This window comes from Galleria mellonella, unplaced genomic scaffold (assembly GCF_026898425.1).
Source record: "Galleria mellonella isolate WM207_F2 unplaced genomic scaffold, CSIRO_AGI_GalMel_v1 utg83, whole genome shotgun sequence".
NCBI classification, from domain to species: Eukaryota; Metazoa; Arthropoda; class Insecta; order Lepidoptera; family Pyralidae; genus Galleria; species Galleria mellonella.
The window spans coordinates 989,440-1,002,822 of NW_026442162.1; the positions used below are offsets into that span (position 1 = coordinate 989,440).

At 30.8% G+C, this 13,383-nt stretch overlaps 2 protein-coding genes across 3 annotated transcripts in view; one reads left to right on the forward strand and one right to left on the reverse strand.

Annotated features, from left to right (window-relative positions):
• LOC113516617 (uncharacterized) overlaps positions 1–1,531 on the forward strand; it is a 29,566-nt gene extending 28,035 nt beyond the window's left edge. Inside the window, exon 5 of the mRNA XM_026901048.3 lies at positions 369–1,531. Within this exon, the coding sequence (XP_026756849.1) occupies positions 369–614 (246 nt within the window). The 3' untranslated portion in view covers positions 615–1,531. The remainder of the gene's footprint in view (positions 1–368) is intronic.
• A 2,614-nt stretch (positions 1,532–4,145) lies between these two features.
• LOC113516727 (uncharacterized) lies at positions 4,146–7,244 on the reverse strand. 2 transcript variants are annotated; one of them, XM_026901189.3, is made up of 5 exons: positions 6,972–7,244; positions 6,514–6,714; positions 5,419–5,565; positions 4,974–5,085; positions 4,146–4,805 (listed from the first exon to the last, which is right to left on the reverse strand). In XM_026901189.3, exons 1-5 carry the CDS (start codon positions 7,119–7,121, stop codon positions 4,405–4,407), a joined length of 1,011 nt encoding a protein of 336 aa, XP_026756990.2. In that variant the 5' UTR covers positions 7,122–7,244; the 3' UTR covers positions 4,146–4,404. The 2 variants fall into 2 exon arrangements, with proteins under 2 accessions (XP_026756990.2, XP_031763830.2); XM_031907970.2 differs by lacking the exon at positions 5,419–5,565.
• Positions 7,245–13,383: the final 6,139 nt, after the last annotated feature.

Below are 13,383 nucleotides of genomic sequence, written 5' to 3' on the forward strand. Positions count from 1 at the left end.
CCCTCTAAAAACATCACCAAACCTTAACTGTTTTTGGCAACCCGCCTGCCAAATGTGGCAACTATTGGCAAAACCCTCCTTATAGGAAGATCTATGTTCAGCAGTGGACAGTTAACAATTGATATGATGATCACTTAAATATTAAATTGCACACATTTTCTCGCGAATATTGAGTGACGATGATACTTAATGACGTCATGTAATATATCCATTAGGTACTCATTTGTAGTTTAGTTTCGCTTTTTCGCTTAAAAAACGTGTAAATGAATTATGCATTCCTAAATTCTCTGAATATGACATACAACATACAATAGACTTCAGCATTAGGATATTGACAATCTTACAAACATATTTGTTTCGATTTCCAGATCCCCAAGGGCTGGGGCTATAACCCGTGGTCTCAGACCGGCCACAAGAAGCAGCGCCAGCCTGACAATGCTGAATTCGACATTAACGGCACGACAGAGTCCTGCCTGAGCGTACTTAACAACGTGTACAACGACGGAATTGCGTGGCATGACGTGGCCTGCTACCACGAGAAACCCATCGTCTGTGAAGACTCCGAGGAACTCCTCAATTATGTAGCGGCCAACAACCCAGGACTACGTCTGTGATTTACTAACTAATACTTAAGTATTTATACGATACTCAAAACATCTCAGTGACAATTAAAACCTAATATATCTAGTTAGTACCGCGCGAGCGTATCACATATCTGTCCGATACACACAGAGTGAATATACCTACGTGATTTTGGGTTATTCGCAATGACCAAAGACGTGGGAATGACTTCGATCCATTGTAAATGACGTTTGTACTAATCAATTATCTATTCTATATGAAATTGTTATTTTAATTTTGTTTACTCAGTAAACCATCCGTTCTTCTATATTTAATATTATTAGAGTGAGATAAAAAGAAAAAAACATTTGTTCTATGTTTATCTTGAAGTGAGTGACTGCATTTTGCAAACTATCTAATTAAATAATTCTAACTTAGAACATTCAATACGGAAAATGTGATTAAAGCGCGCATTACTTTCTGTCAAAGTAAAGGCACTTACTAATTCCATTAAGTAATCACAACTCCACTCATGTACCTATTAGATAAATAATAGAGGTTTGTCTATGTCTACAAATAAGAAAAAAATTGCATATTCTATTAAATGTATATGATCACTAAAGACCAATCATATTTTTTCTACCAAATACATCTTTCAAATAAATTTTAGCCCTTTACACAAAATGTCAGAACGTTTTAAATAATAATAATACGTGTTGAATGCTCTGTCGTCTAAATTATAAAATTAGCTAATTTAAAAATAATAAATCGTATACAGATTACAAATTGCACGTACTGTATTTATTCGAGCACAATAAACTTGCCATATCCATTATATTGGATCTCCACTGTCCGCACTGCCCGTTTTTCATCGTACATAATTGTACAGAATAGTAATTTAAGATTTAAGTTAATTACCTAAGGAAACTTTTATTTGTATATAAAATAAAAATTTAATATAAACATTAAACGATTTTTATTTTATTAATACAATTTGATATTTAACAACGATGTGTACACAATACGTATGGTTTATTATATTTATTTCTACGAAAGAGCCTTAATGTTCGAGTAAGTATGGATAGAGGTAGTATAATTTCAAATATTAGTTAGTCAAAATATATTTGAGACACTATAATAACTACAAATAATAACAAAAAAAAATTCTTCTAAATATAAAATCAAACATCGCAACTATGAAATAATTAAAACGTAAACAAAATTAATAAAACTTTATAAATAAAAGGAACTATGATAGTGCTTAATAAGCATACAAGCATTCACTACAAGCCAACAACTGCTACTTACTTTTCATTATTATTTAACAATAACAATAGCTAAATAAATATTTAACTACTTTCAAAAGGTAAACTCAGTCTCCTTTGTAATCACTTTGACCTATGAAATATATCATATGAAACAGTCCTCATTACCTGTAAGGTATATAGTACAATCAGTACCAAAACTCGATTAGTACATTCAGATTCCCAGAGTTTATATCAATTGCGTCAGAATTAGATGAAACAAATTTGCAAATACATAGAAGATTTTTAATGAATGCATATTAGAATAATTCTTTCCTTATATAAGATGCCTTTATAGGTTTTACATTATTTTAACTCTTTTTGTAATATATTTTGTTCGCCATAAAAAATGAAGGTGTATTTTTTTTTAAACATTTATATTTATATTTACAATACATTATAGGTAGTATTTTAACAATAAGAAAACTAGATTCACTTACAATAATATGTATTTAACATATTAAAAAAAATAATAATAATAAAATACCATTATAGTGAAACAAAATTTTCATCAAGTTACCGAAACGTGTCAGCTAATTACATAACAAATATAATATAACCATGGACGTCTGTCTTCGCGAGGTTAGATAAAGAATGAAACGCAGTTATTGTTAAAGTTATTGTGTCACTAATTTATGGGTTAAACAAATTAATAATCGAAAAATTGTATTTTAAGTAAATAAGTATGTTCTAACAACGATATTATATTATAAAAAAAAATACGCACTGTTTTAAATCATAAACTAGAGGTATATGTGCAATGACTTATACAGATATGGAACTATTTAAATACAGGGGTTTTTAAAGCCTGAATATGTTACGTGTTTAATGCTAACTGAAACTATTAAAGGGACGGGGTGGTGTGGGGGGGGGGGGGGTCGTTAGTATTGCGGACTATCGGTCCCATTGCTAGCAATATACCCTGTCAGTCTGGAAACCTTCGTGTTGAATTCCGTGACGAATTCCACTAGAACCACGACAGTTTCCAGGGGGAACCGCGTGAAGGTCGACCTGATAGACTAGCAATGGGTCAATAAGACCCCATTACTAACAATCCCTTTCCCTCCGCACAAGCGGAGTTACCAGTCCATTATCATCCATTAAAAAAACTGAACCAATTAAGAGTTACACCGTTAAATCAAATGCTGGTTCCTCCAATACTTTCCCAATTTTTCTTTAATTTAAAACTTCTAAAAGCATCTCATGAGCTTTTTAAGCATTCGTTTATTACTCATTTTTTAGCAAATTATTTTGTACATTGCTTTTGTCCTTTAGTCTAAATCCACCTTTAAATTGGTCTTCTAACAAAAAGCAATCAAACAACTTTCATAAAACTAGATTCTTCAAAAATATGATCAACTTATTACTAAACTGAATACTATTTGCGTACAAAATACGTATAAATATCTAACAAATAAAAATTAAAATCCTCTAAAATCAACAATTTTCATATAACTAGACATTTCAGTTACAAGATTAATTTTAATTTATCACTAGAAATATTATGCATAGACATATAATCCTTTTAGATGTATTAGGTAACATTTAGATGTGTTATGTTGTCCAGTTCAAAGTTGTTCTCGTATTGCAACTGTAACACTGTGTATTTTCTCATTTTAATTAGCTATTTTTTTTTTATCTTTGTCAATTCACAATTTCTATATAGATATTCAAAGGTCAACTGGAAGTAATCCCATATATGGGATAAGTCCGCCATTGTACTCATTCTTTTCTCAAGAACTCTGTATCCTACAATTTAAGACTTTACTGTACAATAAAGTGTAACAAACAAACTAAATCGTATACATATTACATGTATACAAGATACATGTAAATATTTAACAATCAATTTAAAATTTTCAAAATTTACAACCAAAAAAAACCTTTTAACTTAAAACTAAATTGTATACTGCTTGCATAAAAGATACATGTAAGGACCTAACAGGTCATTTATTAAATTGTCTGTAAGGTCCTTTTAGTTCTTAAAAAATTATTTTCCATAGAACTAGATAGTTTTATTGTAAAATCAACTTTATCTTAACACTAAATTGTATCTTACTGGTATAAAAGATATATTTAAGTTTATAACAGGTAGTTTATAATTCTCAAAAATGAACTACATTTTATAGAACAAGGTACTCTTATTAAAATATTATCTTCATCTGTAAACCCATTATAATCAAATTCTCAACTGTAATAGCCACAATAGTGTAATTAATATTTAATACCAATTTTCAAAAACAAATTAGGCAGAATGTAATACTACCAGAACCCAGTAGTTAAGACTACTGAAACAATTAGGTGTTTTATCACCCCGTTAGTCTAAAAATTAGTGGTTATTAAAAATGTACTAAGTAAACATTTACAAGGTAAGGTAATATAAGGTATGTAGTAAATTTAGAAATTACAGTCTTGAATTTGGTGCTCTAACTACAGAAGTAATTAAGCCTTACAATATAAAGATACAAAAATTAGTGGTTATCAAAAATGTACTAAATTAAAATTTACTAGGTAAGTTAATATAAATTACCTAGTAAAATTAGAAGTTTAGTCGCCTGGATCCTACACCTCTACCAACAGATTTTTTATCATAATCCTTATACCGTTCGCAAATAATTAAATCTTTAATTTTATTTAACAGAATATTCAGAACATTGTATTCTTGACCAGAAATAGTAATATACATATTAGAATATTTTTCAATTTCGTCAGGTGTCAATTTGTACTTTTCTTTTTTATTTATGTCGAACCCCACAATAGTGCTGCCATCTTCCTGTTGCGACTCGCACTCCAAAGATATTTCAAGTGGCACAGCTTTAGCACAGATAGTGTTATACTCGAGAAGAGTTGTTGTCAAATTTATTGTTGCTAAATTTAGAATATCTGGCTTCAGAAGACAAGCACGATGTTGTCGTCGGCTGATATAGTAATTTGATAAATCTAAAATACATAAGAGGTACATTACCTATATTATTAGAAACCTTAAATAAATAACATATTAATAAATTAACTGGCTTTGTAAATTCAAAAATTTTATACATATAACTTAGCTATACATCTAATTAAGGACATATATATTATAATGTTCTAAGTAACATAATTTATTACTTTCAATGTAAACTTCTTTATTTTTTTCCAAAAAAACTGGCCACAATTCTAATTCTTCGATTATATTAAATATTCGTCTTTCTTTTGTTTCAATATATAAATCTCCAAGCACCTATAAGAATAAAAAAAAATTATCATCACTATCACTACATAGTATAAAACAAAGTCGCTTCACATTTGTCTTTCAACTATGTATACTTAGATCTTTAAAACTACACAACAGATTTTGATGCAGTTTTTTTAATAGATAGAGTCATTCAAGAAGAAGATTTATATGTATAATACATGCATAATATAGTAGAGAAACACTGATAATTTTAGAGAGATTTCTAATGTGATGTGATGTGATGTGCACCCATGCGAAGCAAGGTTGGATCGCTAGTAATTAATATATATTAGGTCATATACAATATAATTTACTGTAAGTTGTCTGTTTTCTACTTACAATATCATTATGATGGGTAGATAATAAAGCAAGTGGTGCAAAATAAATATTTAAAGCATTTTCTATTAATGATTGTGCTTTTGTTATTGCACCTGCATTCCATGAAATTGTAATCTCATTCATTATTTGGCAGTCTTCACTTAGCACCTAAATAATAAGACAACTATATAAATACATGCTTCTTTATATATAAGAAAGCTAAGAAAACCATCACCCATGAGTCATTTATTGACTTGTAATATAGTAGTATAAAATGTAGTATTTTTTAACAGAATTCTTAAATATAATTCCCAATAGTTTTAGTTTTCTATATAAATATTTTCTTTAAAACATAATACTAAAGGAAATTTTGTAACTATTTTCTAGGAGTTCGTCCAATGCATAATTTTTTTTACATAACTGAATAACAGATGGGACATAGATAAAGTTAAATAGAATTAAATATTCTATGTAAAATTTATTAAAATTTATTAAAATATTAAGCAGTTAAAAACACTGTACTGAAATGCCTAAATGGTAATGGATTTAATGATACTGATACATTAACAAGCTCTAAGCAATATTCAAATTTATATGATCAATTCTATTGCAAATTGTTTGCAAGTTCTTTTTTTTTTAATAAAAAAAAAACATAAATAGCTTAAAATAGATATTGGTGCTTTAATCTATTGAGCTAACTAATCAAATACCATAGATACAAACACACACATCATAATGTCAACAAATATCAATGCTACTATCTTAATTTTAATATTATTTTAAATACACATTTCATTGTATTTTATATATTGTATTGTATATCACTATAAAACTGTTATATATCATATAGCAGTGTTTTGAATAATTATTTTCATTACACCTTCTATAGCAATAAAAAATTGTTACTAAAAGTTTTATAAGTACATAATTGTATTTTAATTATAAAAATAATGAGCCTACACTTGCCTTATGACTAGGGAATCTGTATGGTCCAGAGTCTAGTTTAATATTCATAACAAAAATAGACATTAATTCAATTATTTTTGCTATTAAAATATAAATTTATGTATAAATATATAACAGCTATGTTATGATTTTGTTTTTGTTTATTTTTACCTTGTCCAAAGGAACTACACCATGTATGCTTGCTTCAAAGACTTTTGTGGGCAACTTTTTATACTCCATAGGCAAATTAATGTAAACAGTCTTTTCATTAGGCCTTAAATATATACCATAATCAATGAGCCAAATTAAAAAGTGTGATTTCAAAGACACTATCCCTCTCACCCATTTATCCTTCCACATTACTGCAACATACTTTAAACAAGGAAACAAAGCATTTAATAATATGAAGTGATATATTAACTGTTACTTAAGTACAGACTGATGACCTAAAAAAGATTAAGTAACACGATTAAAGGATTAGGTAGTATATTTTTGTAGTTAATAATGTTTGTAAATTTGGGTTTACATAATTTTTAAATTTACTATTAATGCAATACCAAATAACAGTGGATGAAGTCTATGTATATGTTCAAGTTTAGTTATTAATACAAATATTTTTTCTTACTTACCTGTCCATGGCTGGCGTCTACCACTTGAGATTTATTAATAAGTGCATTTCCTGTAACTTTATATTGAAGTGAAGTAATATTTTTACTATCATTTTCAGCTAAGCAAAAAAATGAAAAAGGATTGTTAAATGTTGTTATAATAATATTCATTTTAGCTGGTTATTATCTGATACATGCAAGTGACGAAAACTGCAATAAATGCAGTTTATAAAATTTACACTGCCAATTTGATTCAAATCGTATATGTAGAAATTACAAACTGTCATTATAGTCTTGGCTATGTGCAGGTTTACAACACTTAATAAAAAAAATTCGTATGCAACTATGCAATTCATTGCATTTGAAACTTTACGCTATAAAGTAGTTAGGCTAGGTGTTTTATTATAGGTACCTATCTCAATAAAAATATACAGATATATATCATATATATCACAGAGATCTGTTTTAAAAATATAGTGATATATTATAAATAATCATACAACACTGGGACTAAATACTCAATTATTTTATTGTGTTGATTTTGGTACTTCTTGACGGTTGCATAGTTTAATTTTTCTAATTTCGTCAATATAAGGACAATACCGTCTCTTCTTTTAACGTGTCATATTTTATTTTCGATTCGTGTGTAGGTATTTTGCGTGCACCAGAAAAATGTTACAAATACAGAATTCTGCATACATTAGAACAAAATTCAATAAAGAACCACTATTAACTATTTATTATTAAAAATAAAAAAAAGCGCACTGCACATTGAAATTTTACCTATTTAACCGCAGAAAGCTATTGTAACAGACTGTAATTTCTGAGTAGAATTTAGGACTAGAGGCTGAATTAACTCCATGCTGACTCAACCTAATAAAAATGGCTAAATTCATCTTTCAAAAGCAGTTGATAACACTCCATCCGCACCCGACTATCTAAACTAGGTACCTACTAATACTTACCTTAACATTACAGATAATTGGAAAATTTCTATAATCCATACCTATACCTTTGTAGCATTAAAATAGATTTCTTTTAATAATTATTTCACCAAATAGTTAAAATCAGATGCACAGAACTGGCTAACACATGTACTACTATTGATCTAGTTTTCTGGGTAAACTTTCGCATCAGTGGATGCTATCCATACTTATAAAATTATATTTTATTTATTCTAAAAAATTATAAAATACTAGCTGCCCTTAGATTATATAGATAAAGTGTTTCCATAGAAATGCTTCAAGAAAAACGGGTCAACTTTTTCATACAATTTTGCGTGATAAATAATTATAAGTGGTGCCTTTATAACTTCTAATTTATTTTGTTTTATAATTTCTGCATCTTTTTAATGCGTAAACACTCATTTTATTTATTAAATAATACGTCAAGATTCATTTTATGCGTAAGTATATAGAACACTAATGAAAAAAAAAACGAGTCAGCTAATTTGATAATTAGCTGACAATTTGTTGACCAGTTTTTGAGGCTTGATGTTCTATTTATATAATTTAAGTAACTGCCCTAGCAAACGTTGTTTAGTCTCATGCATTGCATTGTTATTACATTCTTTAATAATAAATACATTTTACATTTTTTACTTTATTAAACTGCTGCATTACATAGTTTATGGGATGAAATTGAACTGGTAACCTTACCTACCCTATAGGTATATTCTGGCGGAGTACGAGTAAGTGATGATAGGTGGGAATATTTCAGTTTAATAGTAGGTTGCTTATAACTCAAATTTTTTAAAATTCTCGATTATAATAGATTGAAAATGACAGTTTTTCAGAAATGTTTAAGATTTTGACCACTATATATGTATTTATTTATTTACGAGGGCTACACTGAAAATTTTTAAAACTAAAAAGTTTTAAAAATTAAAGAAATTGTTAAAATTTTGAAAATGGAACTCTTTACTACTTTATCTTTACTATTATAATTTATTCGTTTGTCATTTGTTTTACGGTTTGGCGGCAAATTGAAAATAGTCTGTGTAACGTTAGCATGAACTTAACATGAGAAAATTTTCGTGTGATGATTTTTTATGACTTTCGATGTCACCTAAGTCAACAAGAAAGTTATGATAGACTATGATTGGCTTTTCACGATGAAGCCCCATCTCGTGCCACTGTTCACAACTGGTTTAATGAGTTTAAACGTGGTCGCACTAATCTCACCGATAATGTGCGTGAGGGACGGTCTTCTACGGCGACGACTGAAGATAACATCAGTGTTGTGCGGCGTATGATAGAGACTGACAAAAGAGTGACCTATTAGCAGATCCAGGCAAGCTTAGGGATTGGTATGAGTCAAGTGCACAAAATCCTCCATGAACATTTGGCGGTCAGGAAGCTTTGTGCCCGGTGGATACCTTATAATTTGACCGAGGCTCAAAAACTCCGTCGTGTTGATTGGTGCCGTGAAAGGCATGAAAATTTAACGGAGGTGACTCAAATTCTTTGTTTGACATAATTACGGGATACAAAAGCTAGATTTACTGTTATAATCCCGAAACTAAAAGACAGTCAGCCCAGTGGGTGTTCCCTTCCGAACAGTTGCCAACTAAAGTGAAGAGAGGTCGAAGCGTAGGAAAAAAAATGGTGGCCTCGTTCCTTGGAAGGACAGGTCATTACGCGACCATTGTTTTAGAGGATCGAAAAACAGTTACTGTAGAGTTGTACAGTAACAATTATTTGCCACGTGTTTTGGAAAAAGTGCATGAGAAACGACCTCGCAGTAGGATCCTCCTTCACCACGACAATGCTTCGTCGCACACCGCCAGGTAAACGATCGATTATTTGGCGACCTCAGACGTAGAATTACTGGGTCATCCGCCTTATAGCCCCGACCAATTTTTATTTATTCCGAAAAATAAAAGAAAAACTTCAAGGAAAACGTTTTATGGACGCCGAAGAAGCTGTGGCTACGTTTCAGAAGGCCGTCGAAGAGATCCCTAAGGACGAGTGGGCAAAGTGCTTTTCTCAGTAGTTCTATCGGATGCAGCGATGTATTAACGTGAATAGACACTATTTTGAAAAGATAAAGTCAAGGTAAAAACTTGATAATTTAATCAGTTTTTGATTTTCTAAGGACTTTCAGTTTGACCCTCGTAAATGCTTTTGTACGTTTAATTTTTATATAGATATCAGATTTTAACGAAAATGTATACGGGTAAACTTATTTCTTGAATGGATATGGGGTCCCAGTGCAATATATCTTATCAGGTCGACCTCCACACAGTTTCTCTTGAAAACCATCGTGGCTAATTCTTGTGAAATTCGATATGATAAACTAACTGACCTACTTTTATCCTTACCTATCATCTCTTATTGGTGTCCCGCGCCAACTTATACCAATAGCGCAGACATTCCATTTTCACCCATACAAACAACACTATTTGTAAGTAATGCGGACTACTAGTCCCATCGCTAGTAATATACTCTGCCAGGTCGACCTTCACATGGTCCCCGATGGAAACCATCGTGCTGAATTCCAGGTGTTTTCATCACGATGGGCTAATTGACCTGCATATCATCCCTCACTGGTGCCCCGCCATCGTATGCCGATAGCGCATGCAACTCCTACCATTTCATTATTACTCATTAATAATACATTAAAATATATTAAGTACGTGTAAGTTGTTTATTTAATAGGCAATAATTACTGAATAGTTTGTACATAACAATTTTAGATAAGAATATTTTCTTGGTTCATACTTTTAGGGCGTGATTATTTTAATAAGGTTTTAATTTTCAGACTTATTCTTTATTTAAATGACAGGCGGCAGTTTTATTTAGAAGCTCAGGGATAGGATTTGTAACTGAAACTTCAATGCTACTTATGTCCATAATCGCTGTCAATTCCAATTTCTTACAAACGAAAATTCTTCCTAACTAGGCTTGAACACAGTGGACAACGCGATGGATGTTTTTGTGGTCAATAAAGCGTTATCGTTCTTTGACCCTAAGATAAATAGATACCTATACTATATGACAAGCTTTGCAAGCAGTTGTGAATTCTATCGCCTCGAGGGAACTTCATTTCGGATTGGATTCGTGATAGGGATCATTTCCAATCGATATTCATAAAAGCTATCTACTTACAAATTTTTTTTCCTTGAAAGAATGGTATAAAAATGTTGGAATGATTGTTAATTAAATGCTAATACAATACATTTTTTTTTATACCAAAAAGGTGACAATCAAGCATACAGCCCGTCTTATGATAAACAGTTATTGTAGCCAATGGATGCCTGCAACACTAGGGGTGTCACGTGTGCGTTGCCGACCTTACATATTACGTATGTGCATACATAATATATATATAGGAACAGAAAAACTATTAATTTTTGTTATAGATAGATTTTAGTTAGATACATGGATTTATTAAGCAATTGAGCACTGCATGTTTTTATAATAAAAAATTAGCATTTTTTAAATTTTATTCATAAATTATTTTTATTCACCTTTCTGCAATTATCAGAGTTTACATGGCTAAAAGAACTTTAATAAAAATTAGGTCTTTTAAGTAGCTTTTGAGTTTATCCATTACAAACAAACAAATACATTTTCCCTCTTTGTATATAATGTGTTGCAAATATGAAGCGATCTATGAACTAATGCAATTATGAATAACCGAAAGTGTTTTTAGCTCTCTGTCTTGGATTTTTTTAATCTGGGAAAACGGAATGGTAACCCGTGTGCGCTATCGATATTTTTTTTTTATGGATGATAATGAAATGGTAACTTCACCGGCGCTATCTATCTGACGGGGCACTAGTGAGGGATTATAGATGCTGATGAAGCAGTTGATCAGTTGGTCCATCGTGACGAATTCAAATATAAATCAATCACGATAGTTTCCAGGGGAAACCGCGTGGAGGTCGACCTAATGGGATATCTCCATTACTAAAATACCCTTCCCCCCGCTCTATCGGTATATGCTGGCGGGGCGCCAGTGATAGATGATCCATCTCCTCCCAGAGGTCCAGGACAGTCCCCAAATAAAAATTTTTATTCAGTCTCTTTCTAGTATCAAAAAGCCGGTCAAATGCGAGTCGGACTCGCGCAACGAGAGTTTCGTACAAAGTCTCAAGTTAATTTTTTTTTGTGTAATATCTACAAATTTACGTTATTCGGATTTTTTTCTTTACTTGTGCTACATGACATTGCTTCTTGCAAAATTTCATGATTCTAGTTCAATGGGAAGTACCCTATAGGTTTTGATTCCTTTTGCGAATGTCGAAATATGCAATACAAATGGAACAAACGGCCGTATCTTTTGATTGCGTCGATTTAGAAGTTTGATTTTTCACTGCTTTAAAAGATTGTAGACCTGAGTATATGATATTAATTTCAACTTGATACCTTCACGCGTTCCTAAGAAAAAGGGTATTGACAGACGGATGGACGGACAACGAAGTGATCACTGAGGGTTCTGTTTTTTTCTTTTGGAGGTATGAACCCCAAAAAATAAATAAAAAATAAGTAAATAGTATATTATTTCCTTCATAAGATTACAATAGAGAACTTATTATAAATACAAACAATTACAAGAAAATATTACACTAAGAAAATAATGGGCGGCCTTATCGCTAAGAGCGGTCTCTTCCAGACAACCTTTTATATAAACCTTTTTTTATCTAAGCATATTTAAATTCAAAATAATTTGAGTAGGTAGATATTACCAGCACGGGCGTTTCTCTCAATAACAATCTTGCATTTTTCCAATATTTGTCCGAAGTGATACCACAAAAGAGATAAAATACAAGGCCTTTAACGCTTTATCTCGTATTTACTAAAAGAAATAATACTAAACCTATTTACGTATTGTTTCTAAACAGAAGTATAATACTTTTTCTATGAAAGAAGTTAAAAGATGTAATAAGAAATAGATAAAAGTACTACTTAACAAAAATACCGTTTTCGAATCGAACCTAAGCAAAGAACCAAAGAACCTTTCTTAGTAAGCGAGCACTAGTCACCACGGGTCATTTCAAATAACCGAAATCTTCCTACTTACATAATGTGCTGTAACAATAATCAATTCCGTTAATTTTCGTTATGCATATAATTATTTTCGTTGTTTCAAATTTTGGCTAATAACATATAACTTACAACTATTTATTTACATCAATTTACATGCTTTTCTCATTTTAAGGCTTTTTTGTATGTGATATTTTTTATATCATTAACATATTTATTTGTTACTACAGTGACATTGCACATTATCATACTTAGGCGTATTACCCTATGATATCTTATCTCAAATGAAGCAAAACTTTTATAACGTATAATACACATATTAGTAATTGGAATAATCTCAGACTAATACAGACTTGGAGTACAAATGTTTGTATTGTGCGGGAATCGAACCCGCAACGTAGGTGAGTCAGTGGGTTAAACCGCTGTACCACAAGGATCACTCA